At 44.1% G+C, this 26692-nt stretch overlaps 2 protein-coding genes across 7 annotated transcripts in view; one reads left to right on the top strand and one right to left on the bottom strand.

Annotated features, from left to right (window-relative positions):
• LOC135088712 (mucin-2-like) overlaps positions 1–26692 on the top strand; it is a 128692-nt gene continuing 102000 nt past the window's right edge. For 2 of the 3 annotated variants that reach the window (XM_063983678.1, XM_063983676.1), the window contains exons 1-2: positions 1–68; positions 15941–15993. The gene's annotated coding sequence lies outside the window, so the exon portion shown is untranslated. The remainder of the gene's footprint in view (positions 69–15940; positions 15994–26692) is intronic. The other variant, XM_063983677.1, reaches the window with a different exon arrangement.
• LOC135088713 (uncharacterized) overlaps positions 16616–26692 on the bottom strand; it is a 15906-nt gene continuing 5829 nt past the window's right edge. For 2 of the 4 annotated variants that reach the window (XM_063983682.1, XM_063983679.1), the window contains exons 2-3: positions 22728–22800; positions 16616–21473 (exon numbers count right to left, since the gene is read on the bottom strand). In XM_063983682.1, the coding sequence (XP_063839752.1) occupies positions 19428–21467 (2040 nt within the window). In that variant the 5' untranslated portion in view covers positions 21468–21473; positions 22728–22800 and the 3' untranslated portion in view covers positions 16616–19427. The remainder of the gene's footprint in view (positions 21474–22727; positions 22801–26692) is intronic. The other 2 variants (XM_063983681.1, XM_063983680.1) reach the window with 1 other exon arrangement.

Here is a 26692-nt window from a genome sequence, read left to right as displayed (position 1 = left end):
ACACACACACACACACTAGCGGAGCGTCTGTGTATCTTTATTGTGTCCGCAGCATCAAGTTTACTGTGGTAAGTAAAAGGATAAAGCAAGTCTTGATGTTAAATGTTTTCTAGTTTTCTTTTGCTTCATTGCATTCATTTACTCACTGTCTCACTTATTCACACACGCACTCACTTCCCTACTTTTGTATCATTTCGCTCACTCACTCATCCACACTCACTCTCACTTTAATTCACTCTCTTTTTCACCTTTCCTCTAATCTCACTTCACTCCACACACACACATACACACACTCACATTATCTAATTCATTTACCCACACACTTACCTTCAAATCCTTACAAACACCTAACAATGCTCACTAACAATATAATGACCTCGTAAGCCTCACAGAACAACATGAGAGCAGTATTACCAGAACAACTAGTAGCCTTTCTCTTTCCTCGGTGTTCAGAATTCTGTATCACAATTACCAGTTGAGCTTTCCTAACTTTAAAAGTCTTTCTCGCATTTTATTTACGAAGCGTTATTAAAAGTCTTCACTGAATTGCCAAGAATAATTCGTGGATGGGAAGCTTGTGGAGTTGATGTGTTGAATAATAAAGCGTTGTATTTGAGTCATGGTCCTTGTATTGTTTGCCTTAGCGAGGTGAAGACGCGTCAGGTTTATTGTGAAAAGGTTTGGTGTGTCTTTCATAGTGATTTTTCAAAGGGCAATAGAGGTTAATGTTATGTTCAGCTGCCTGTTTTTTATTTTGTTTTACTTTTTCTCTCTTTGATGATGCAGGTTCTTTTCATTCGTTTGAGTTATGAAACGTTTCGTTCTCCCATAAGACTGGTTTCAAAGGCCACAGATTATTATTAGTCGTAGAGCTTGTTCTTCTTTTTTTTTTCTCTCTCTCATTGCTAATGCTAGTTCTTTTTTAAAACTATCACGCTTTGTTTTCTCATAAGAACCTTCAAAAGCCACAAGAGGTTTTTACTAATTCTTTTGGCTCCTTTTTTTTCATTAGTAATCATGATTTCTATTCAAGTTGTCACTAAAATCATGGAAACATCCTTGACAACCATTATTACCTCCAGTAGCTTGTTAAACTGCCATCAGAATCATTAAAGCACTATTGAAAACTCCCAATAACTTTCACTAGTCTTAAACCATCACTGCAATCATTCAAACACCCTTGAAAACATAAATAACTTCTGCTTCCTTCCTTTCATCTTATATTGTATCTTCCTCTCTTTAAATGCTCACTAGAATCATTAAAACCCCCTTGAAAACCCACAATAACTTACACTAGGACCTTAAGCTATCACTTTAATCATGCAAACACCTTTGAAAACGTAAGTAACTCCTAATACTTTCCTTTCCTCATATCTTGTATCTTCCTTTCTTTAAATGCTCACTAGAATCATGAAAACACCCTTTAAAACCCCTAACTACTCCTACTAGTACCTTAAACTACTTAAACACCCTTCTACTTCTTTCTTTTCCTTTCTTCCCATCCAGTATCTTCTTTAAATACTCACTAGAATCATGAAAACACCCTTGAAAACCTCAATAAGTTCCACTAGGGCGTGTTAGAAGCAGAGATAAGGCGCTTAGGTGTTTGGCAATGCATCCCTTCACTTCCTTCACACATTTTCAACCACACAGTCTGAAAACCACCAAGAAAACACGCATCCCTTCCCTTCCGCAGTGTACAGTAATGCATGACACTCCAATCCAGCTTTGTATTATTCGAAACTACACACAGATATACATAGCGTTTTATTTTGGAGATTATGGGGAAAATACTCCTCTCTTTTCAAAGCCCCCGCAACTATTTGTTCAATTTCTTCGAAGCGTGCACTGAAGCGGTTCGGAATTTGGGTTTTATGACCGATGAATCCTTCGTGGAATCTTGCCGCCGAAGAAAACAGCAGAGGAACGAAATGCGTGAAGACTTGCGGGGGGGAGAGAGAGAGAGAGAGAGAGAGAGAGAGAGAGAGACGGAAGAAGTGGATTTGGTAGAGAGCACACACACACACACACACACACACTCTCTCTCTCTCTCTCTCTCTCTCTCTCTCTCTCTCTCTCTCTCTCTCTCTCTCTCTCTCTCTCTCTCTCATATCCTCCAGTTTCACATACTTAATAATTTTTCCTCCCGCTTTTTCCTCCCTCTCTTCTTCCTTCTTCCCTTCCTTCTTTCCTTCCTTCTTTTTTTACTCCTCTAACCTTGAAACTAACGAGGAAGGTAAAGATGAAGCGAGGAGGTGGAAGAGGAGGAGAACGAGTTGAAGGAAGATGAAGAGGAGGAGGAGGAAGAAAACGATAAGCGGAAGGAGGAGGAAGAGGGGGAGATAGTAAAAATTTAAATGTTTGGTGACTTGTGAGAGATAATGAGGGAAATGTGAATAAGACAAAGAAAGATAGAATAGAGTAAATGCTAGACTGTCAATAGGAAGCAGGGAAGGACAGCAAGATGAAGGGAAGTGACAGGAGGAGACAGGGACAGTAGCATTATGAAAACCTGTCAGTCTCTCAATCTCTCCCTCCATTTCCTCTTCATCCTGCTTAGAACGCACGAAGGGAATAGGAAGAAAATAAAGAGAGTTGATAAAATGTAAAGAAATGAGAATATGATAGACTCAGGAAATAGTTTGGAATGTTTAGCGGAAAAGAGAAACTGGAGAATCTTGTTAAGGGAAGCTTAGGAAAACACGAAGGTACACACGAGAGAGAGAGAGAGAGAGAGAGAGAGAGAGAGAGAGAGAGAGAGAGAGAGAGAGAGAGAGAGAGAGAGAGAGAGAGAGAGAGAGACCATATATAAAACCATCATGTGTGTGGTATTTTGTATCACTTCGTATTATGTATTTTGTTGACATATCACAGTGGTACTCCTGTGTCAATAAACTAACTAAATTACTGTGTGTGTGTGTGTGTGTATTTGTTTATATTTTTCCCCCCTCACAGCATCGCGGGTCACAGTCTTAATTACTGCGGGAATCAGCTGTATTCATTCATCTTGTATTGCAATTTGCCAGTTCAAATTTACCTAAGGCACTGAGATGCGCGCGGTTCGCCTTGGTCTGCTAATGAGTGAGTAAAAAACACATACACATCGCTAATTAACGCACCATCGCACCTGTTTATCTTTCTGCGGATTTGCCGACGAGGGAGAGGAGAAATATTAATGCGAAAGAATGAAAGATGGAGCGAGGAAGAAATTTTTAGCTCAAGACGAAAATTGAGAGGGGAAAGATTATTGAGAGTTCTAGAAGATGAGTCATGCTGTGCTTCCGTAACCTGCGTCTTCTTCCTTCTTCTTCTATGGACAGGTATGGTGAGGTGACGCCAACCCAAACATACACTCCGTCACCACGTCCCACTCGTCCTCTCTCTCTCTCTCTCTCTCTCTCTCTCTCTCTCTCTCTCTCTCTCTCTCTCTCTCTCCCCCACGTTTTTCCCTCTCCTTGTTTTCTTTTTCCATTTCCCGTCGTCATTTTTTGCTCTAACCACGCTTTGCTCTCTCTCTCTCTCTCTCTCTCTCTCTCTCTCTCTCTCTCTCTCTCTCTCTCTCTCTCTCTCTCTCTCGCCCATTCCCAAAGTGATCAAGCAAATAAGAAGGCATTTTCCGAACCTAACCTTAAAGTCTAATGATTCTTAAAGAGGTACACTGGAGGACAAAATTCGCATCACGTTCATCACTCATTCTCTCCCTGTGCTTCTCGTCTTCCCTCTCTCTTCTGTCCCCTGGTATGCTGACTGTCTTCTAACAAATCCTGACAGTTCATGGAGTCTCGGTAGATCAGAGGAGTGGAGATTGAGAGAGAAAACGTTTGGTGGATGGTAGTGTGGTTTGGTGGATGGTAGTGTGGTTTGTTGCTTGATTTATCTTCTTGAATGTGCATAGGAAGGGGTTGGTGTAGTAATAATTTGCTTTGTGAACCCTAAAAACAACAACAACAACAGTAAAAAGTCGTATATACATGCATATCATACAATTAGTGCATTTTAATTTATTTGTTTATTTATTTGTTTGGTTTATCTTTTTTCTTTCCTTATTTACTTATGTTTACGAGAAGGTTCCAGCAAATGGCAACAAAAAGACGAAGGAATTAATCATTAAAAATCTACTTAACATGGCAGACCCAAGAGATAGTTATCTAAAAAGTAATATACAAAATCACGAATTTAAATATCTTGTGCAGTATGTCCGAGCTCTCCAAATTAGAGGAGTCCTCCCTTTGAAAGAAAATGTGCGAAGAAAACGTTAGCCCGCGTACCCGTGTTTGCAGATTCATGGATGGTGGAAGTTATTAAGGATAAGTGTTTGTTTATCTAATGGGCTGTATTTGTAAATATTGAATTATTGATTAATTTACTGATGGTCTCTTCCTTCAGTCAGTCAGTTAATGGTCATTTGCTCATTCACCTCACTTATTCACTCATTCAATGTTTCTTCTACTGACTCACGCATTCACACAGTCTTCTTTATACTCCTTCATTCACTCATTCACTCACTCTCCTTCTTTACCTCTTTCTTTGTTTCCTTCCTTCCTTCCTTCCTTCCTTCCTTCCTTCCTTCCTTCCCCTTTCTCCCTCTCTCTAGCCCTTTATAAATCCCTCCCTTACTCACCCACTCCCTCATTCCCCTCCCTCCCTCTCTCCCTCCCCCCTCCCTCACTCACCACTACACTGACAAACGAACTGATTGGGGAGAGAGAGAGAGAGAGAGAGAGAGAGAGAGAGAGAGAGAGAGAGAGAGAGAGAGAGAAAACCCACTCATTTACATACTGATAATTTCGTTTGTTTTATAGTGTGTGCAAAGGCGGGAGGTACTGACGGGTGGGAGGACGGGGGAGTGCTGCATGAAGGGGGGAAGAAGGGGGAGAGGGGGCGCCGCACCACGCAGGCACAGTCACATATAGACATCATCAGCGTCATAATTTAAAAGTTTGCAATGATCTCGTTTTTGGCGAAATCCGAAACTAGAGTCAATTGAGTGAATTTGTTATCGATGCCGCTGTTTCTCAATTTACAGACTGGGATACAGAGAGAGAGAGAGAGAGAGAGAGAGAGAGAGAGAGAGAGAGAGAGAGAGAGAGAGAGAGAGAGAGAGAGAGAAATGGAAATAAAGAAAATAAATCACATTTGGAAAAAGAAAGGAAGAAAAAGACAGGAAAAGAGGGAAGGAAACGAGAGAGAGAGAGAGAGAGAGAGGAGAGAGAGAGAGAGAGAGAGAGAGAGAGAGAGAGAGAGAGGTAGAGAAAATAAAAAGAATAACGTTTGGAAAAAGAAGAGAAAAGAAGACAGAAAAGGGAGGAAAGGAAACGAACGAGAGAGAGAGAGAGAGAGAGAGAGAGAGAGAGAGAGAGAGAGAGAGAGAGAGAGAGAGAGAGAGAGAGAGAGAGGAGAGAGAGAGAGAGATCACGTTTCGGATAAAGAAAATAAGAAGAAAACAGAAAAATAAGACAATAAAAAGGAAGGCAAGAGACGAGAAACAGACACACAGACAGAGAAACAAACAGAGACAGACAGACAGACAGACAGACAGACAGACAGACAGCAGGGTTCGTCACTGGAGGTATTTTTGGCTTAGCTTTGATTGGGTCACTCGGAAGAATCAAATACGAAGTGGAAAAATATTGAAAGCAAATACAGAGGTGGTGGTACTGCTAATGCAACTACTTTTACTGTTTTTTTTTCTCTTTTTTTCTTCTTCTTCTTCGTCTTCTACTACTACTACTACTAGTACGTGGGCTTTGAGACAGGCGAGGCAAGACAAGGCGGGTGATGAGCTGCGGGACTGGAATGGTGGAAATGAAGACAAGACCGTACCATTCGGGGCACCAAATTCCTAATCATTCCGTGGTCTTATTCCTTGCAGTGTACAGTCTTCATTGCAAGGTATTGGGTGGGGTTTTCAAGGGTGTTTTTTTTATAATATTAGGAATACGTACTGGGGTTTTCACGTCTTGCTTTCATGGTTCCGATGGTAGTTTAAGGAATTTTGTTGTATGTTATGGTGTTTTTCAATTGTGTTTTCGTGATTTTTTAGTCTTGTTGGATGTTGTATTGGGGCTTTTAAGGGTGTTTTCATGTTTCTAGTGATAGTTTAACGGGTTGTAATGGTTTTTAATGGGAGTTTCAAGGGTATCTTTGTGGTTCCAGTGACCCTTTAATATTCTGATGGGTTTTCAGAAGAAGGCGGGAACTCGTTGACCAATCAGCAGATGAGAGCATCGGCCGCTGACAATGTTACCATGTACGCACGTCCCCCTGGTGGCAGGATTACTGAAGAGCTGCTCTCTCTCTCTCTCTCTCTCTCTCTCTCTCTCTCTCTCTCTCTCTCTCTCTCTCTCTCTCTCTCTCTCTCTCTCTCTCTCTCTCGAATCACAACACATTATTGAACATTGGCGCTTCAAACTTGATCTCCTCCTCCTTCTCCTCCTCCTCCTCCTCATCCTGTTCCTCCACCTACTCTTCTTCTCCTCCTGCTCCTGCTCCTTCTCCTGCTGCTGCTGTCCCTGCTTGGAGTGTCTCGGTCGATCAGCTGCTGGTGGTGGTAGTGGTGGCGGTGGTGGTGGTGGTGGTGGTGGTGGTTCCCAAGCAGTATCGTCTTGAATCCTCTTTATAGGTTTCAGATAGTTGTCCGTCACCGCGATTCTCCGTGATGTTATTTCTCCCCTGCCTAAGTTGATTCTGACACGACGCGATACTCTGGGATTGCACGGGGTTTCTTTGCGTGCTTGCTGGGTAGGTGGGTGAGTGGGTGAGTGGGTGGGTCTCGTGAGTGTGTTGTTTTTTTTTAGTTTTGCTGGGGGAATTTGTACGGGGTTTTGTTTTTGTATTACGTGTTTTTGTTGTTGTTGTTGGTGGTGGTGGTGATGGTGGTGGTGGTGGTACTGCTAATGCAACTACTTTTACTGTTTTTTTTTCTTTTTTTCTTCTTCTTCGTGTTCTACTACTACTACTACTACTACTACTACTACTACTACTACTACTACTACTACTACTACTACTACTACTACTACTACTACTACAAGACAGTTAAGGAGAGGAGGAATACAAGAAGAAACATGAGGAAACAAACGGAGACAAGAGAAAGGGAAGATAAAGAAAGAAGGAATAAAAAAAAGTGAGAGGAAGAGATGGAAGTATAAAAAGAGAACAGGAAACAAATGAAGAGGAGATAAAATTAATAACTTGCAAAGAATAAGACACTAGAAAATATCAACACTGTAATACAACAATACATTAACCATATCAGTATTAATGAGACAGGTAGAGGTGGTGGTGGTGGTGGTGGTGGTGGTGGTGGTGGTGGTGGTGGCATTAACAGTAAGGTAAGGGAGGGACGCTGGGATCAGAATGGTGCCAAAACATACCAAGAGTGCCAAGTGTTTTGTCTTTTTTTCCCCACGTTTTTCCCGTCAAGCTGTCCCCTCGGAGGCTGACGAGGGAAAATAACGATGAAGCGAAGGAAGGAGGTGAAGAAAGGAAGGAAAGAAGGGAGGGCGAGCTGGCACATTCTTCCCTCCAACTCTGTGCGGGGTTTTCAAGGGCGTTTTCTTGATATTAGTGATAGTTTAACAGTCTTTGGGAGTTTTCAAGGGTCTCATGATGTTAATGATAAGTTAAGACCAGTGGAAGTTGTTTGTGTGTTCGACGGTGTTTTTATGATTCAAGTGATGGTTTAACAGTCTCTAGGGGTTTCCAAGGGTGTTTTCATGAAGCCAGTGATGGTTTAATAGTCTCTTGGGGTTTAAATGGTGTTTTTTTTATGTTAATGATGACTTAACAGGCTCTGGTGGAAGTTGTTTGTGTGTTAATGTTTGCATGATGAGAGTAGCTGCCTCTAAGGGTTTCCAATGGAGTTTTCATGATGTCAGTAATGGTTTAACAGACTCTACGGGGTTTATTTATGTCTTCAAGCGTGTTTTTTTATGATGCTAGTGATAATTAACATGCTATAGGGGAAGTTATTAGGGTTTTTTGAGGTTATTTTAGTAATAGTTAAAGGATTAAGGACTAAAAAAAAATAAATAAATAAAAAAAAATAAAACACTATGCTGGCTTCACTATGCTGGCTTATGTCACTTTCTTGGTGGAAGAGGCAGCGCTTTCTCATGATCCTACCTGGTGCGATATGACATTTCAGGAACGCAATAACTCTCATATCAGTATCACACCTCTTGAGTCTTCCTTTGTCAGTGAAAACACCACGAGAAGATAAAGAGAAAAAAAAACATACGTCAATGAAAACACGTCAGAAGATAAGCAGATTGAACTTTATATCAATGAAACACAGCACCACTTGAAAATATGCAGGTTAAACTATTTGTAATTAAAAACACACTATAAAAACATCAAGACAAGAAAATAAGAGAAGCTGCAAAAAGCCATCAGGTGTACACGTGGCAGTCCCTGTAAGAAAGCTGCCTATCTAATCCCCACCTGTCATCCACCATCCATAAATTTGTCAAATCTTTAAAACTTCCCGACAGACTCAGCACTAACAACCTGATTACTGAGTCCATTCCACTCATCTACCAATGTGAGAACCACTTCTTCCCGACCACTAACAGATAGGCGGATCAAATCATATCACACACTATCACCAAATATTTTAAAGTTCCCTACCAACTCAGCACTAACAACCTGATTACTGAGTATATTCCATTCATCTACCACTCTGAGAACCAATTCTTCCCTACCACAAAAAGACAGGCTGATCAAACTGCCACATGCCCTCATCCAACCTTATTTTAAAGTTCGCTACCAACTCAACACCAACAACCTGATTACTGAGTCCAATTCATTCACCTACCACTCTATTCGAGAACCACTTTCCTACCAGTAAAAGACAATCGCATCAAACTATTCTACACGCCCTCATCTATCCTTACTTTAAAGCTCCCTACCAACTGAGCACCAACACCCTTATTACTGAGTCCATTCCATTCATCTGCCACTGTATTTGAGAACCAGTCCCTTCCCACCACTAAGAGATGGGCGGATCAGACCACATCACACGCCCTCACACCTGCACGCTCAATGGGACGCAAGTGTTGTCGGGAGATAGAGAATGCGATAAGGTGGAAGTAACATTGTTGTCACTTAGGTGTTTTTTATCTTTTTTATCAGTGCCCCCTTGTAATGACCTCGCCCATACAACACCGGGCGCCAGACAGTGTTGGCTCGCGCGGCGCCCACTCCTGCCAACACATGGATTCATTTTTCACTTTTATTTTTATCTCCATCACCTTCCCCTCCTCCCTGATACCATCCTACCTGGCCTCCCCCCCCTGTAACCCTCTCCTCCCCACCCCTGCTTCCCTCCCTCCCCCCTTACACTACTTAAGCTTCATCTTCTATATTGCTTATACAGGAAATGATAACGTAATAATATTCACGGTAGATGTATGATAATGTACAGTGTGTATGACGTATATCCCACTGCTACTAAAGCTTTGTCTTCTGAAATACTTATATAAAGTGACAATAGTAAGATGGCATTCCTAAACGCGACACTAATAATATTCAGTGTAAATGTATGGTAGTATTTCGTATGACGTATGCCTCAACCTTGCCTTCTAAAATATTTGTAGAGGAAATACTGGAATCGCCTTCTTAAACATGGTACCGTGACAACATTTAGTGCAAGTGTATGGCAGTATTTCCGTGATGTCTGTTTCTGGCTCGCATTCCATTATGGTGAGGGAGCTTGAGTCATGGTGCATTTGTCTAATTTCCCTAATGGTTATGCTTACAAACAGTTTAATTGTGAACTTTCAAGCCAGTTTTTGTAATTTTGAATATTCATTTGAACGTTTCTCTTTTGGGACTGCCATCTTCTGTGGGCCTTTTTTATTTGTTTTATTTTTTTTCCTTGGCCAGAATCTTCTTTACGTAAAAAAGTACCCATAGGTGGATATACATAGGCATGCTTTGTACAAGGGCTGCCACGTGTAGGCCTGATGGCTTCCTGCAGCTTCCTTTATGTTCGTATGTTCTTACGCATTAGATTGCTATGTACATTTACCAGCAACAATTTTGATATTAGAAAACGTATCATACACACACATTATAAAACAAACAACCAACCGAAATATACAAACCGAAAAAAGGCATAAAGAAAAACGCCAAATAACCCATCGTACATATACACTACAAAACAAATATACATACATACAAACAAACACAGACACAATAAATAAATAAATAAAATAAAACTCAATAAACAACTGATAGCATAGTACACAAACATTACAAAAAGCAAACACATACACACAAACACACACACTGAATAAACGAAAAAAGACGAAGACAAAGAAAAATAAATCAACTAAAAAGAATGATAGTCTTCATACACACACACACAAGAAAAACCAAAAAGAAACAAACACACACACACACACACACACACACACACACACACAAACACACACACACAAAACAATAAATAACAGATAAATTGAGCGCATACCTCTACCTGTCGTGCAATAAATCGCCAGGTATCTCCGCCAGGTATGCCCAGGTACTCGAGACACCTGGCTGGGTTCCATCCCCCTAAGGTGACAGGTGACGCGTGACATTGAGGCGGAATGACTGATGGGGGAGGGGGAGATAGAGGGGGAGGTGGGAGAGGTGAGTGGCGGTGCTCGAGTCGCTGGAGACATTAAGGAGAGCCTGAGATGTTATTAAGGACGGGTGGTATTGAAGGACCTGACTGGTGGAAGGAAGGTGATAAGGTGAGGTAATGTGAAGTGCAGTTAGGTTATTTTATGTGAGGTGATGTGGTGAAGTGAGGTGAGGTTAGCTAAGGTGAGATGATGTGAAGTGACGTTAGGTTAAGTTAGGTTAGGTTAGGTGAGGTGAGGATAGGTGAGGTAAGTTAATTGCGTTATAAAAAGATGGTGTGGTGAGGTTAAGTTAAAGGATGTATTAGATTAAAGGCTTGTATGAGAGAGAGAGAGAGAGAGAGAGAGAGAGAGAGAGAGAGAGAGAGAGAGAGAGAGAGAGAGAGAGAGAGAGAAACATAAGAACGTAAGGAAATAAGGGTAGTGCAAGAAGTCATCTATTTTACGCCCTCCAGACTTTTTGAAGATGAAAACTTTAAACCAAGATTAAATAGACAAGACCACATTCAGTAAAACCAGTAATTTAGAATGCGGTCGTCGTTAAATGTAAATGTAAATATAAAAAATGGATAACTCTCAACTCATTCCTTCTTGCATTCCTTCACCAAGTCACGGAGAGTCTTCCTCAAACCTACGGGCGCAACTTACTAATCTAAACACCTCTAAGGGAAAAATAACTTAAACTAGAACGAACAAAAGCACTCATTAAAACATCAGTTATTTTCACTACGGTTTTTCTCCCTTGCATTCCCTCAAATCTAGTGACGAAACTCTGTAAACGTTTTTAAGGCAGCAATGGTAGTAATAATAGTAATAGTAATAATAATAATAGTAATAATGGTGATGATGATGATGATGATGGCAAAACTGTAAATAACACAACTTCACTAAATAAAACCCAATAATTTCCAACTCAGTCTCTTCTATCTTGCATTCACACACACACACACACACACACACACACACACACACACACACACACACACACACACACACACACACACACACACACACACACACACACACACACACACGCATCTACCCACACACACCCACCTACCCACACACACACCCACCTCCCCCCCTCCCCCCCCACACACACACACAGGACTGACTGACACCTTTCCCAAACCCTGGTCACTCTTGCACGAAGGTATCAGGTTAAGCACCCACGCTCACTGCACCACAAAGGCTGATTGGCCGCGGCGTCACCTCCCCGCGCCAAACACCCAATTAACCCGCGCGGTGACCTCAGCCAGTCCTCTCTCGGGGTGCTGCAGGGCTGGTCGCTTTCACGTGTGTTGGGTCGCGATTTTTTTTTTTTCCGGTAATTAGGTCGCGACATTAAGGCGCCGTGATGTGTGGGCGCCTTCCAGGAACATGCGGGGAGAGAAAGAGAGAGAGAGAGGGGTGGAAAGAGACGGGGTTGGGAGTGTAAAGGGTAGAGAGAGAGAGGGAGAGAGAGAGAGAGAAGCTGAAGTACCCCAAAATTAAGTCATTTAATATGAGAGAGAAAGAGAGAATGAAGACGAAGAAGAGAGAGAGAGAGAGAGAGAGAGAGAGAGAGAGAGAGAGAGAGAGAGAGAGAGAGAGAGAGAGAGAGAGAGGAGGATTTGAGAGTAGGTCAGTGAGAGACACAAACAAAGAGAGAAAGAGACAGAGAGAAAACGAATCACTTTCTCTCTCTCTTCCCTCCCTGTTGCATCCCCTCTCCCTCTTTCCTTCCCTCCCCTCTTCCCTCCCTTCCTCGAAATCGTCTCACATTTGCTTGTTTCCTCTCTTGTTCCTTCCCTTTCCTTCCCCTCTTCCTCCCTTTTCTTTCCCCTCCCAAACAATCACATTTACTTGTTCCCTCCCTCCTACCCTGTCGCCTGAGATAAATAGTAGTAGTAGTAATAGTAGTAGTAGTAGTAGTAACTTCGCTATCAGACAGAGAAAAAAATAAAGCTTAAAAACTATATACAGTGCTGCCCTCTGCTCTATCCCCCCGTCTGCCCCGTCTTCACGTACTCAGAATCAACAAATAGCGCAGCGCCGCCTTGGACTCCACCTCCTTAAGGCTTCTTGTGTTGGCAACGCACTGAACCCGCAAAAATTATGCCTGCGTCGTCTTCGTGGGAGGTGGTGAGCCCCGGTGCAAACGACGGGGGGTGGGAAGGGAGAGGGGTGTAGGGAGGGAGTTAAGGGGACGGGTGGGAGAGAGCGAGGAAAGGGGAGAAGGGCACGGATGAGGTAGAGGAAAGCAAAGGAGGGAAGGGGAGAGAGAGAGGGAGGTAAGGTAAAGGAGAAGTGGAGGGGAGAGAGAGGGAGGTAAAGGAGGAATGGGAGAAGGAGGGAAGTAAGGGTAGGGAAGGGAGAGAGAGAGAGAGAGACGAGGGATGAAATGAGAGAAGGGGAGGGAGGGGAGAAAGAAGTATAGGAGAGATGGGGAGCGAGGGAGGAAGGGATGGGGAAAGAGGGAAGGGGAGAAGGGCAGGGTGGGAGAGAGTGAAGGAAGTAAAAGAGAAAGGGAGGGAGGGAGGGAGGAAAGAAAGGGAAGAGGGAGGTAAAGGGAGAAAAGGATTTAAAGAGGGAAGAAATTAAGGAGAGAAGAGGAGATATCGTAAAAGAGAGAAAGAGAAAAGAGAGAGAGAGAGAGAGAGAGAGAGAGAGAGAGAGAGAGAGAGAGAGAGAGAGAGAGAGAGAGAGAGAGAGAGAGAGAGAGAGAGAGATTAAAGGAAGGGGAAGGAGAAAAGGAGGGAAAGAGAGGGAAAAAAAAGGGAGAAAAGGAAGATATTTGAAAGGAGGGGGAAGGGAAGGGAGAGTAGAAACCAGGAAGAAGGAAAAATGGGAGAGATTTTTTTTCACAGGTAGGAAAGAAGGAAGGAAATGTTATGTTTTCTTATAAGGGAGAGGAAGAAAGGGAGAGGAAGGAGGGAGGGAGGGAGGAAAGTAGGTAAAGAAGCTGAGAGATTATTTTCTTGAAGGGAGCAGATGGAGGGAGGCTTAAGGGAAGAAACGAGAGGAAAGGGAGAGAAGTTTAGAGAAGAGAGGGAGGGTAGGACGGAGAGAAATTGAGTTACGAAGGATGAAGGAAGGAAGATAAGGGATAATTGAAGTTAGGAAGGAAAGAAAGAAGGGAGGAAGTTAGGAAAGGGTAAAATTTAGGAACTAATGTTTAAATATAAGAGAGAATAGAAGCTACGAAGGAAAGAATGTTTAAATATATGACAAAACAAGTTGGGAAGGAAGGAAGGTTTAAACAGGAGAGAATGGAAGTTAGGAAAGAACGAAGGAAGGATAAAAAAAGAAAGCTCAAATACAGGACCGAACAGTAACTGGGAAGGAAGAAAATATTTAAATACGGGCAGTCTGGAGTTAGAGGGAAGGAAAGATTTAAAGGGAAAAAATTTAAAGGGAAAAATTTGAAGGGAAAGATTTAAAAGGGAGAGATCTGAAGGGAAAGATTTAAAAGCGAATACAGGCAGGGGAGACTGAAGGGATCACCTGTTCGATCACCTTAATTAGGGTGAATATTGGACATTGTTAGGGGACTTAAGGCAGCAGGAGGCGCCATCTGGGTGAGAGCAGGTGACTCAGGTGTGCAATGATACACACACACACACACACACATACACATACACACATCTGCAACAACAAGGAAGTGTAGTGGAAGCATACGATAACACACACACACACACACACACACACACACACACACACACACACACACACACACACACACACACACACACACACACACACACAGGTACGCTGGAATAATTAACGTCTTGGAAACTCAGCAGGTGTGTGCCTCCTAATTAGAGTAATTAACTGATTATTTGGTTTCCCAGCTACTGAAACACCGCAGACAGACAGATAATCAGATAAACAAAGGCAGCGGTGGGTCAAGTAATGAAATTGTTTGTGTAACATCACCATAATTAAAAGACTTGTATGTAGAAAGCAAAGGTGTGTGATGCAAACAGGAGAATAAACAGGGAGCATAGGACAAAGGGATAAAGGAAGGAAGAGGAGAGAAAATACAGATAATAGAAGTGTCGGGCATCATCATAATTAAAAGTTTTGTATATAGGAAGCAAAAACGTATAATGCAAACATGAACTAACAGGGAACAGGTGACAGGGGGATAAAGGAAGGAAGGAGAGTATAAACAGATATGAGTATTTAACATCAGATCATTACAAAGCAAAGACACATGATAATGCAAACAGGTGAATAAACAGAAGATAAGTGACAAAGAAGTATGAGGAGAGAAAATATAGATGATAATTTAAGTGTTTAGCATCATCATAATTGAAAGGCTTGCATACAGAAATCAAAGCAAAAGGTGGCTGGAACACGTAAACAAGAAATAAACAGAGAAATGATGAGAAAGGAATAATAAAGGAAGGAAGAGAGGAAACAGAGAAAATTTAAATTCTTTAGCGTCAGTATAATTAAAATGATTGTATGCAGGTAACAGGTAAACAGAATAAACAAAAAGTAAAACACACAAAGGAACACTAAAAGGAAGAAGAGAACACAATAAAAAAAGAAAGAAAAAGTAGTAGACATAATTCAAAGGTTTACATACAAAAGAAGAACCAAATACAAAGAGGAACAGGGAACTAGGAAACTAAAGAATAAAAGAAGGAGGAGGAGGAAGAGTTGAAGAGACAGGGATGGGAACGCAGCGAGTGAAGGCCGGAATATTGACGATAATAAAGACGGAAGAGGAGGAGGAGGAGATGCAAGGAAGATGAGAGGGAGTTGAAGGACGTGAAATAAGAGGAGGGAGAGGAAGCCAAGAAGATAATAGAGAAAGAAGAGTCCAGATAAATTTGCTGATGAAAGAAAGAAGGAAAGAAGGAAGGAAGGAAGGAAGGAAGGAAAAATGATGAAAGGATAGTGGTGAGGATAATAGTGGTGATAATAGGAATAATAATAATAAGAAGAAGAAGAAGAATACGATGAAAATAATGATACTACTACTACTACTACTACTAATAATAATAATAATAATAATAATAATAATAGTAATAAAAGCTTTAATATAAAAGACTAACTCTATACATTACAATTTATCATTTCTATCATACCTTGATTTCATATATTAATTTCGTTTTCTATTAAGTATCACAACTGCCATTTAATTCTGCCTATCATTAAATCTCAAATGAATGCTAACACTGAAATTACTACCCTATTACTAATCAATTACTACTACTATTACTACTACTACTCCATTATTTTTCTGTACCTTGTTAGTTCTGTTCTCTCTCACCTGCCTTGATTATATTCATTAACTTATCCTTCCTTCCCTTCCCCAGGTGAGTGTTGAGGCGGCCAGGTGAAGCGCAGGTGAACTCAGGTGTGCTGTTAGGTGAGTGTTTTGTACTTTTCTTTGTGTATTTACTTATTTATTGTCAGTGTAGTTTTATATATTTATTTATTGGTGCGTGAAGTTCAGTCTCCCGTACGTGGATGACTGGAAACGTACTTAAAAAAAAAAAAAACTACAACATATTTTTCTTTTCTTTCCTTTTTCCCTTTTTATTTATTTGTTAGGTGCACTCCCTTTTCTCGTGTACTCTTCCATTGTTGGCTGTAAAAATATTTGTCGATGCAAAATCCGCGTTTTTTTTTTTTTTTTTTTTTGTATATATATAACTGATGGAAGTATCTGCTGTAGAAAGTGGCGTGGTAGTGGTAGTAGTAATAGTAGGAGGTATATCGTTCTTTGTATCAGTACACACACAGTCACACACACACACACACACACACACCTGATAACAAGAGTGAGCCATGTAATTATCACAACATCTGCCCGTAGCCAAGGTAACTGAATACCTGTGCTGCTCATTACCTTACCTGGCACACACACACACACACACACACACACACACACACACACACACAAGTACAGAAACAGACAAAAAAAAATCACCATTACTTCCACCACCACCACTACTACTATTACAATAGGTAATGAAAACAAAGGCACATTGATTTTTTAAGTGAGAACATATATTTTCAATCCGGAGAAATTATGCATGTTGGTTTATCCATTTTTTGTGATGAAATATTAAGAGAAAACCAGAGAATTGCTTACTGCGCGGCTTTTGCGTGCGTGCGTGTCTGTGTGTAGGAAGCCACATCATGTAACAGCCATTGAGTTCTGTACATACAGTTAACAAGCACGGCAACACAAGCAGATGACGATAGAAGGAAAGGGAGGGTCAGGGAAAACTCTCTCTCTCTCTCTCTCTCTCTCCCTCTCCTCCCGTCGCCAGTAAGGCACTAATCGCATAAGTAAACAAGGCAGTGACTGTGGACCGTTTTCTATGCGTGACTTCCCAGTTTCTTCCACTCTAAGCGTGCCCTCGTGTAAATAAATAACTCTGTAAATAAATAAAGTTTCCATCTGCTCACTTCCTTCCTCGTAGTTGCTTTCATTTTATTTTATTTATTTGTTGCAAGTTCTGGGGCTAAAACACCTTACATACACACACACACACACACACACACACACACACACACACACACACACACACACACACACACACACACACACACACACACACACAGTGGAAGACAATAAGATAACACAGCTTTCAGTTAATATTTCACCCCCTCCCTCTCTCTCTCTCTCTCTCTCTCTCTCTCTCTCTCTCTCTCTCTCTCTCTCTCTCTCTCAGTTCATCTAAGTCTTTCATTATAAAGCTCTCCGATAGATCAACGTCAAACACAAGGCAACAAAGGTAACAATAATATACATCAATAACTTGTAAACACTGCCCACTCAGTGTAGCGTCACAGCCACACCTATCCTCCCACAGCCAGGAACTAACTACCCCTTGTGTTAAGTGCACCGTGACGGACACCCAGGCGACCTAAGCGCCCCTACACCCTCGCTACACCCATACAAATACGTCTATAAGGTTTAGCTACTAATTAGTTACACCTGATGAGGTTTTGTTTTCCACTTGACCACAAAACGCAAATCTTGTACGATATTAATTGACGTAAAAGAGAGAGAGAGAGAGAGAGAGAGAGAGAGAGAGAGAGAGAGAGAGAGAGAGAGAGAGAGAGAGAGAGAGAGAGAGGCACAGCACCAGCCCGGCGAGCAGCAGTACATACACAACAGTGCATAACGCGGCGAGTGGAGCGCGGCGCCGCGGGACCAGTGCGAGGTGAGGCTGGTGGGCGGTGTGCAGGCCTTTGGTTCCAGGCGACAGGTGACAAGGGCGACACAGGTGAGGCGGGGCGCCGCCACGCGGGGCCTCGCGGCGGACGCGACACGCTGCCTCTGTGTTTGCTCCAAACTTTAATTAAATTTTTACCGTTTGCTTCCGTTTTCCGTGAAACTTTTTGACAGTTTGCTGAATCAAATATTTTTTCCTTGGATATACAGAACCAATAGGAATTTTCATTATTCCATTCCAGTTTTATTTGCTTATGAAAGGAACAAAGCTGACATACACTATATATATATATATATATATATATATATATATATATATATATATATATATATATATATATATATATATATATATATATATATATATATATATATATATATATATATATATATATATATATTGAGCAATGCAGCCGATTATTCTTAGTTGAATGTATTTCTGGGGGTTGCTATTGATTGATAGTTTACGACAGATTTTGTACTTGGAGTGTAAATCACGGCGTGCATGGCGCGGCGCTGCGGTGCCACCACCCTGGCGCCCAAAGACTCAGAACAAGTGTGGAAGGTATCACCTGTGGCTAGGTGTGCGTGCGCGCCTCCCCGCGGCCACAACACCAACCAGGACAGCGCGGCCTTGCTCCTGAAGCTTGCCGCGCCCTGAGTAGGTGGAAAGGCGGTGGTGGTAGTGGTGGTAACGGCGGCGGTGGTGGTGGTGGTAGTGCTGGTGTTGGCGGAGGCAGTGGCGGTGGTGGTGGCGGCGGCGGCGATGGCGGGGTGGTCGCTGCACGCACACCTTCCCTTCATGACGCGTCAGGGAAAGAAAGTAATCATTGATTTGTTTGATTCCTGTTTGCATTGTGGCGAGACGGACGCGGCAGGATGTGCAGCACCTTTAAGACACTCAGGCTTTGGGAAAACCCTCATCTATCTTTACCGTCCATAATGTATACATTCTACGCTAAAATATTCTACAATAATATAAAACTCTGATATCAGTATAATGTGTCTTGAAATCAATCTTTCTCGATTGCAAAAATACTCAATATTTTTTTTCCGTTTCATCTTTGCGAGGGTATAAAAATAATTCGGGAATTTCAATTTACTAAATGGTACTTGTTTCCCATTCATTACCACAAAATAATCGCTATTGAAGGAACTCGAGCATGGCTACGTTAGCCAAAATATATAATTTTACTCCTTTTTCCGCAACAGCCTCGGCAGTGGGCGTGAGGGAGTGGCGAGAACCGCCCACGCCCACAACTGCCCAAGTATAACTCATCTTATGCTTTTGATACAGACGCCTTTGTTCCGCCAGTGAGTGCTGAGTGGTTCCTGTGGACGTCAGTATCGTGAAGGCCGCGTGATTGTTTTGGTGTGGCTATCAAATTCATGACTTGACGACCTGGCACGACGGCGTGTGCGCCTCAGGCCGGGACGAGCTACTCGCGTTTGTCGATTGGTTTCGTGAGTCGAATGAGATCTCGGGCCTTCCTAATAATGGACTTTATGATCGCAGCAATGAATTCCAAGGAGTGCGTGAAGAGCGCGACGAGTGACCGAGCGGGAAGCAGCGCGAGCAGCCGCCATGGCGGCACTGCCCGGCGCGGCAACACTCATGGCGTCAGCGTGTCCTGCTCCTCCAGCCGCCGGTACAGCCGCTCCAGGTCCTCCTTGAAGTGCGTCTTGATGGGCTTGCGCTTCACCTTGAGCGCCGCCGTCACAAGTCCAGACTCCGGCGTCCAGGGCTCTGGCGTGAGGAAGACCGCGGCGGGGAGGTCCCAACGGCCCAGACCTTGCTTCTTGCCGTGCGCCTTGAGCTCCTCCACGAAGGCTTCCGCCACGGCCTGGTCCTCGCACAGGGCGGCGGTGGTAGCGTCCTCCAGGTGGCCCAGCTTGGTGCCGATTTTCTTGATGTGATCAGGGTGCGGCACCACGATGGCCACCACGTTCTTGGCGCCGGGGTTGGCGCATACACAGATGCTGTCCACCAGGCAGTGGGTCTTCAGCTTGCTCTCAATGCTGCCTAGCGACACGTACTCGCCGTTGCTTAGCTTGATGAGATCCACCTTACGATCGATGACGCGCAGCACACCCGTCTCGTCCACCTCGCCGATGTCGCCCGTGCGGAACCAGCGCATGTTGTCCCGCTCGAAGAACACCTCGCTGGTCTTCTCCGGAGAGCGGAAGTAGCCGCGGGACACCATGGGGCCGCCCACCACGATCTGGCCGCGCGGGTTGGGCTTGTCCGTGGTGAGGTAGCCGCCGTCAGCCCAGTCCTCCAACGTGAGCACCACACCGTAGTTGGGCGGGCCGCAGTGCCCCGTGCGGGCGTCGTGCGTGTCCATGCTGCAGATGCTGGCGGTGGTCTCCGTGGCACCGTAGCCGACCTGCACCGTGCAGCCAAACATGGCACGGATCTTGTTGTGGGTCTCGGGCGACACGGGGGCGCCGCCCACCACCAGCATGCGCAGCTGCCCGCCCAGCTCCTCCTTCACACGGTTGAAGATGAGGATGTCCAGGACCTTCCCGGCGAAGGACAGGCCGTCCTGCCGCTGCTTGAACTTTAGAGCCTCCTTGAATATCCTGGCCTTGATGTAGCCCTGGTTTTCGATGACCTGCGTCACGCCCTTGATGATGCGCTCTAGGATGATGGGCACGGCGCTCATGCAGGTGGGCCGCGCCACGCGCGCGTCGCCCAGCGTGCCTTTCATCACCTTTGGGCTGTTGTTGGTGAGCGTGAAGGGCGACGAGTAGGCGATGGTGACGTTCATGGCCATGAGGGCCGTCTCAGTGGCCAGCTCCATGACGTGGGCCAGCGGCAGGTAGGCGATGTAGGTGTCCCCCAGACCCAGGTCTGCCTGTATGAAGTATGCCGTGACGGCGGAGAAAATGTTGCGGTGGCTCAGTTCCACGCCCTTGGGGAGGCTGGTGGAACCGCTGGTGTACATGATGATGGCCACGTCGTCAGGCTTGGGGGCCACGTGAGGCTTGGCCTCCTCGCTGGCCTCCAGGGTGAGCACGTCCTTAAAGGGCACCACCTGTATGGACGCGGGCGCCTCGAGGATGGAGCCCACGCCCTCCAGCTGGTCCTCGATGACGATGATGCGCTTCAGGACTGGGCACTGTGGCGCGATCTTGAAGAAGCGCGGCAGCAGGTCGTGCGTGGTGATGGCGGTGTGCACTTCGGTCTCCTTGAGGCTCTCGGCGATGCTCTCGTTGGGCAGGTTGGTGTAGAGTGTCACCACGCTGGAGTTGTTCCTCAGGCAGCCCACCGCCGCCATGTACCACTCGGCGCGCGTCTCGGCGAACATGGCCACGCGGTCGCCGCTGCCCAGGCCGAGGTTCCTCATGCCCACGCTGAACTTGCTGGTCATGTCCAGCACCTCCTTGTAGGACAGGTAGTTGTACTCGCCCAGCCGCAGCTTCTCCAGCTTCTTGTCGTTCTCTTGGATCCTCTGCCGCTCCAGCAGCTGCCGCGTGCCCATGCAGGGCGCCTGGCCGTGCTTGGTGGCGGCGAACTCCAGGATGGCCGGCACGGTGAGGGCGTCATTACTCTTCAGCTCCTCCAGCAGCGCAAACCCGTGCTTGTGGCCGCCCTCGCCCTTCACCCACGAGCCGTCCTCCTGCCGCACGCCGCCCTGCTCCACGCCCATCTTTGTCTGTAGGCGGCACACACACAACATTAGCTGACTGGGAACTCCTACATCTGTACTTTCATGCCTACATACAGTGCAATAAGGCGTGGCGTCTGTTGGCTACACTCCTAAGAGGAATCTCAGCTTCATTACTAACACTCGCCTTACTCTTCCACTTACAAGTGCCTCACTGTCTGTTGCTTTATCTAATGCAGTCATCAAGAGTATGTTACTTATTACATTATTTACTTTTCATATGTTGCCTGCACCGCCTCGCCGCAGCAGACTCTACGTATCCTTGACAAGCCTTCCTCGAGTCCGCCTCCCCGCCAGCCAGTCTGACACCCACACCTGCCACATGCATTTATTTTTACCTCATTTTTACACCCGCGCTACTCGCTTATATCATAAAACTCAATCTCAACACCTGCCATTATATTTTTTTCATGATCCCGCCCGTCAGGTCGATTGCCTCTCCCGCCCCCGCCAGCACGCCGCGACCTTGTGCCCGAGTGCTGACTTTAGCCGAGAAGCGCCAGGCCAAGACCACCTGTCAGTCACGGTAGATTGGCTCAGGTGAGGGCGAGGCCTGGTAGGGTGACTGACTGACTGCCTTCCTTCTCCACTGCCGTCCTTGCTTGTTTGCTTCCTTATTTCTTCTTCCCCACTCCCTTCCTTTCTGCCTTATTTACTCATTTATTTCTCTACTCGTACTGTCTGCCGTCTACCTGCTTTCCTTCCTACCTGACTCTCTGCCCTGTATTTCTACCTAACTTTCTGCATTTCTTCCTGCCCACCTGCCTGTCTTTTTTTCTTGCTTCCTTTCCTGGTTTCTTCCTCCCACCAGCCTGCCAGCCTTCCAACCCAAACAAACATCTAGAAACTTAGCGAAATGAAAATAAAACAATGAAGAGGAAAATGCTACGAATCATCACAAAAACAAAGATACACACAACAAATACATCAATCACAACACTTCCTTACAAAACCTAGAAAAAAACAACTATAACATTAACCCTTTCACTGTTAAATGATACATGTTTCCTTAATTCCTAACCACTCCGAGGCATCCATTCATTAACTTGGCTAAAAATTGCAAAATCTATTCTTTTTCAATGCCCTTCTTTCTTGTAGAGGCTTATAAGAATTTCGTACATTACTTCAAGTGCTGTTAATTGTTTCATGTTGCAGCGAAAGAGTTGAACACAATTATAACCCGTTAAGGTTATAGTACGTTACCTGAATGAGCTACCTGAGAGACAGTGACCCCCGCCTCACCTGCCTCACCTGTGTGTTAGTGCAGGTGTATTCTTGGGCCGCTGCTCTCAGTCCTGCGGGATGCGTCAAGGACCTGAAATCAAACAGGGCGCCATTAGAGTGCTAGTTAGTCCTCCTGCGCGTCATAAGTAGTTAGCAATTCAGCCCTCTTTGTAAGTCATAGTTAAAATTACTCACATTAATTACAGTTGGTGTCATGTGTTTAGTTACCAGTTTCAGTATTCCGTGTTTTCAAAAAGAGTATAATTACGAACGAGCCTCTAATTGTACGTACATCTTTTTTTTCGCGATTTTTAACAATATTTACGTAACAGATTATGAACTTGTGGTCAATAAACAATCTCTCCATCTGTGTGTGTGTGTGTGTGTGTGTGTGTGTGTGTGTGTGTGTGTGTGTGTGTGTGTGTGTGTGTTGTGGTCACTTATGTTTATCTTAATTTATCAGTACAAAAGCATGACATCGAGAGAGAGAGAGAGAGAGAGATGAGAGAGAGAGAGAGAGAGAGAGAGAGAGAGAGAGAGAGAGAGAGAGAGAGAGAGGAGAGAGAGAGAGACGAGAGAGAGAGAGAGAGAGCGAGAGTCTTAAAACCACTACTGTTTATTTTACTTTCCTCACCAGCACTAAAACCAGACATCCAGAGAGAGAGAGAGAGAGAGAGAGAGAGAGAGAGGAGAGAGAGAGAGAGAGAGAGAGGAGAGAGAGAGAGAGAGAGAGAGAGGGCGCCACATGGTCGTGCTGAAGGGCGGGGCAGGTGCACGGGCCTTTGGGAGAGCGGGGGAGAGGGATGGAGGGGCATGGCACAGGGGAGGGCCAAGTGGCACTCCTGGAACAGTGCCAATCTCGCCAGTGCCACCACAAGTACACCTGTCCTCACCTACTCCCGGCATCCGACTGTCAGTGTCCTTAGTGGATAGAGAATACCTGTCTCTACATGATAAAGGTGGTGGTGGTGGTGGTGGTGGTGATGGTGGTGTCCTAAGAGTAAATCATGACAACTCTAAGGAGGAATGGCAGAATGATTAGCAGTAGTAGTATTAGTAATTGTTGTTGTTGTTGTTGTTGTTGGTATTGTTGTAGTGGTGGTAACTGTAAAGGTACAAGTGGTAATCAAAAAAAAAGTTGTTGTAATCAATTTAAATGTGTATTTTCCTTTTATCCTCATTTTTAAAGAATAAAAGTACGAGTAATGAGTAACAGCGAGTAGTAGTAGTAGTAGTAGTAGTAGTAGTAGTAGTAGTAGTAGTAGTAGTAGTAGCAACAACCGTTTAGATAAGACCATAAATAACAGGAAATGAACCAATCCCGACACACACACACACACACACACACACACACACACACACACACACACACACACACACACACAGAGCATCCATCAGGTAATAAAATCAATGCCAACTAACGATGCTCGAGGATTTCAGCGCCAAACGAGCTTCCCATGACATACGGGGACGCCTCACTCGCCTGCGCCTCACAAATAGATCCATCAACGCGTGGCTCCTCATAATAAATAGTTATCGCTTGCAAGTTTCCATCACGCGCAGTTTAGTAGTTTGGTGGTGGTGGTAGTAGTAGTAGTAGTAGTAGTAGTAGTAGTAGTAGTAGTAGTAGTAGTTGTTGTTGTTGTTGTTGTTGTTGTTAGTAGTAGTAGTAGTAGTAGTATCTGTTTTTATAATGCCAGTAGTAGTAAAATCTCAACTAGACTCAATAAAGTACAAAGAAAAGTAGTAGTAGTAGTAGTAGTAGCAGTGGCAAGGAATAATAGTTTAACCAATAGTAAATCTGTCTTTTTTTCTTTCTTTTTGTGCCTTTCGTGAAATTTTAGCACGGGAGGGAAACAGGAAACAGGAGCACTCGGCATTCTTGACACATTCCCCTCTCACACACCCTTCGCTGACCTCCCTCCCTGCATTCCCTATCACCATCTCTCTCTCTCTCTCTCTCTCTCTCTCTCTCTCTCTCTCTCTCTCTCTCTCTCTCTCTCTCTCTCTCTCTCTCTCTCTCTCTCTCTCTCTCTCTGTTACATAGCCTAACGGGTTTAATTCCATCAACCTAAACATTCATAACATTCTTGCAATAGGAGAGAGAGAGAGAGAGAGAGAGAGAGAGAGAGAGAGAGAGAGAGAGAGAGAGAGAGAGAGAGAGAGAGAGAGAGAGAGAGAGAGAGAGAGAGAGAGAGAGAGAGATGCCATAAACAACTTCACTTTCTCAGGAATATGTGGACACAACAAAAAAAGAAATAACTTACAAGAATAAGAAAGTAAAAAAAAATGAAAAGAAAAATAAACAACAACAACAACAACAACAACAACAACAACAACAACAACAACAAGAAAACGCCATTACTTTTCCCGACCTCAAAAGAAAGAGAAAGAGAAAGAGAGAGAGAGAGAGAGAGAGAGAGAGAGAGAGAGAGAGAGAGAGAGAGAGAGAGAGAGAGAGAGAGAGAGAGAGAGAGAGAGAGAGAGAGAGAAATAAAGTCAAAAAGTTTATCGTTACATTAAGTACAATATTAACCTCGCCAAAAAATTCCTCCATCACAAACTAGACGAAGATTTTAAACCTAACTTTCATAACCTAATAGTCTTCTTGCATACTATATATATATTTTTACCTTCACTTTAAACATAGACTGACTTTGTAGGTACATGTGTGTGTGTGTGTGTGTGTGTGTGTGTGTGTGTGTGTGTGTGTGTGTGTGTGTGTGTGTGTGTGTGTTATTGACAGAAGTAGAAAAATATCCCTGAAGAAATTCGCTATTTTTATCCTCTATTGTGCTTGAGGGAAGGGAGGTAGGGGGAATGGGGGAAGAGAGAGAGAGAGAGAGAGAGAGAGAGAGAGAGAGAGAGAGAGAGAGAGAGAGAGAGAGAGAGAGAGAGAGAGAGAGAGCCAGTGCGGGTTGTTGCGAAAGATGAGGTGACGGGAAACACATCATTTGCTTCAATAAAGTACTGGGAGAGAGAGAGAGAGAGAGAGAGAGAGAGAGAGAGAGAGAGAGAGAGAGAGAGAGAGAGAGAGAGAGAGAGAGAGAGAGAGAGAGAGGGGAAGGAGGTGATAAGGATCAGGTGACCGTGGGAGTGTAGGATTCTTGGTACACACACACAGGCACACACACACACACACTTTACAACAGTATGTTTTTTTCTTCATCTTCGCCTTTGCGTTTTCTGATTTTTATCCTTTCATTTTAAAGTTGAAAATAGTAATAACATAGATAGATATAAGTACTAGTAACAGCAGTAGCATTGACAGTAGTAGTAGTAGTAGTAGTAGTAGTAGTAGTAGTAGTAGTTGGTGTACTTGATATGAATGCATTAAAACAAGCGGAAGTTCAGTACATCTCTCTTTCTGTCTCTACTCTCTGCCTCCCTCGCTCCCACGTCACACCACTCCCAACTCACAGCACACCCTCCCAGCCTCTCTTTCGTTGTCTGTTTACCGCTCCTTGCTCCTATTATGACAGATTCCAAGGGCATTTCACTTCTATCTCGTGAGCCTCGCCTGTACCCCGCTCCACCTCCCTTGGGCACGCCACTAAGGCATGCTGTGATGGGTAGAGCGTCAGGCATTACTCTCCTCTCTCTGTCTGTCATGTGTAGTCCATACTGGGAATTTAAAGGAGAAATAGGTGTTTAATTTGTGTGTGTTAAAACTTGGGTACTTGGTATGGTTGTGTTAGAGTGCTGTGTGTGTGTGTGTGTGTGTGTGTGTGTGTGTGTGTGTGTGTGTGTGTGTGTGTGTGTGTGTGTGCTCTCCCATCCACTCCTCCTCCTCCCTTGTCTCCATTCTGTCTTTTCTCATCCTCCTTTTTTTCCTCCACCTTTCCTCTCTCATAATATTAAGCTACTTTTTTCTCCTTTCCTCTTTTTGTCACTAAGCTCCTCTCTCTCTCTCTCTCTCTCTCTCTCTCTCTCTCTCTCTCTCTCTCTCTCTCTCTCTCTCTCTCTCTCTCTCTCTCTCTCTC

This window comes from Scylla paramamosain, chromosome 31 (assembly GCF_035594125.1).
Source record: "Scylla paramamosain isolate STU-SP2022 chromosome 31, ASM3559412v1, whole genome shotgun sequence".
NCBI lineage: Eukaryota > Metazoa > Arthropoda > Malacostraca > Decapoda > Portunidae > Scylla > Scylla paramamosain.
The sequence above is the reverse complement of the archived record's forward strand: the minus strand, read 5'-3'. Positions and strand labels throughout refer to the sequence as shown.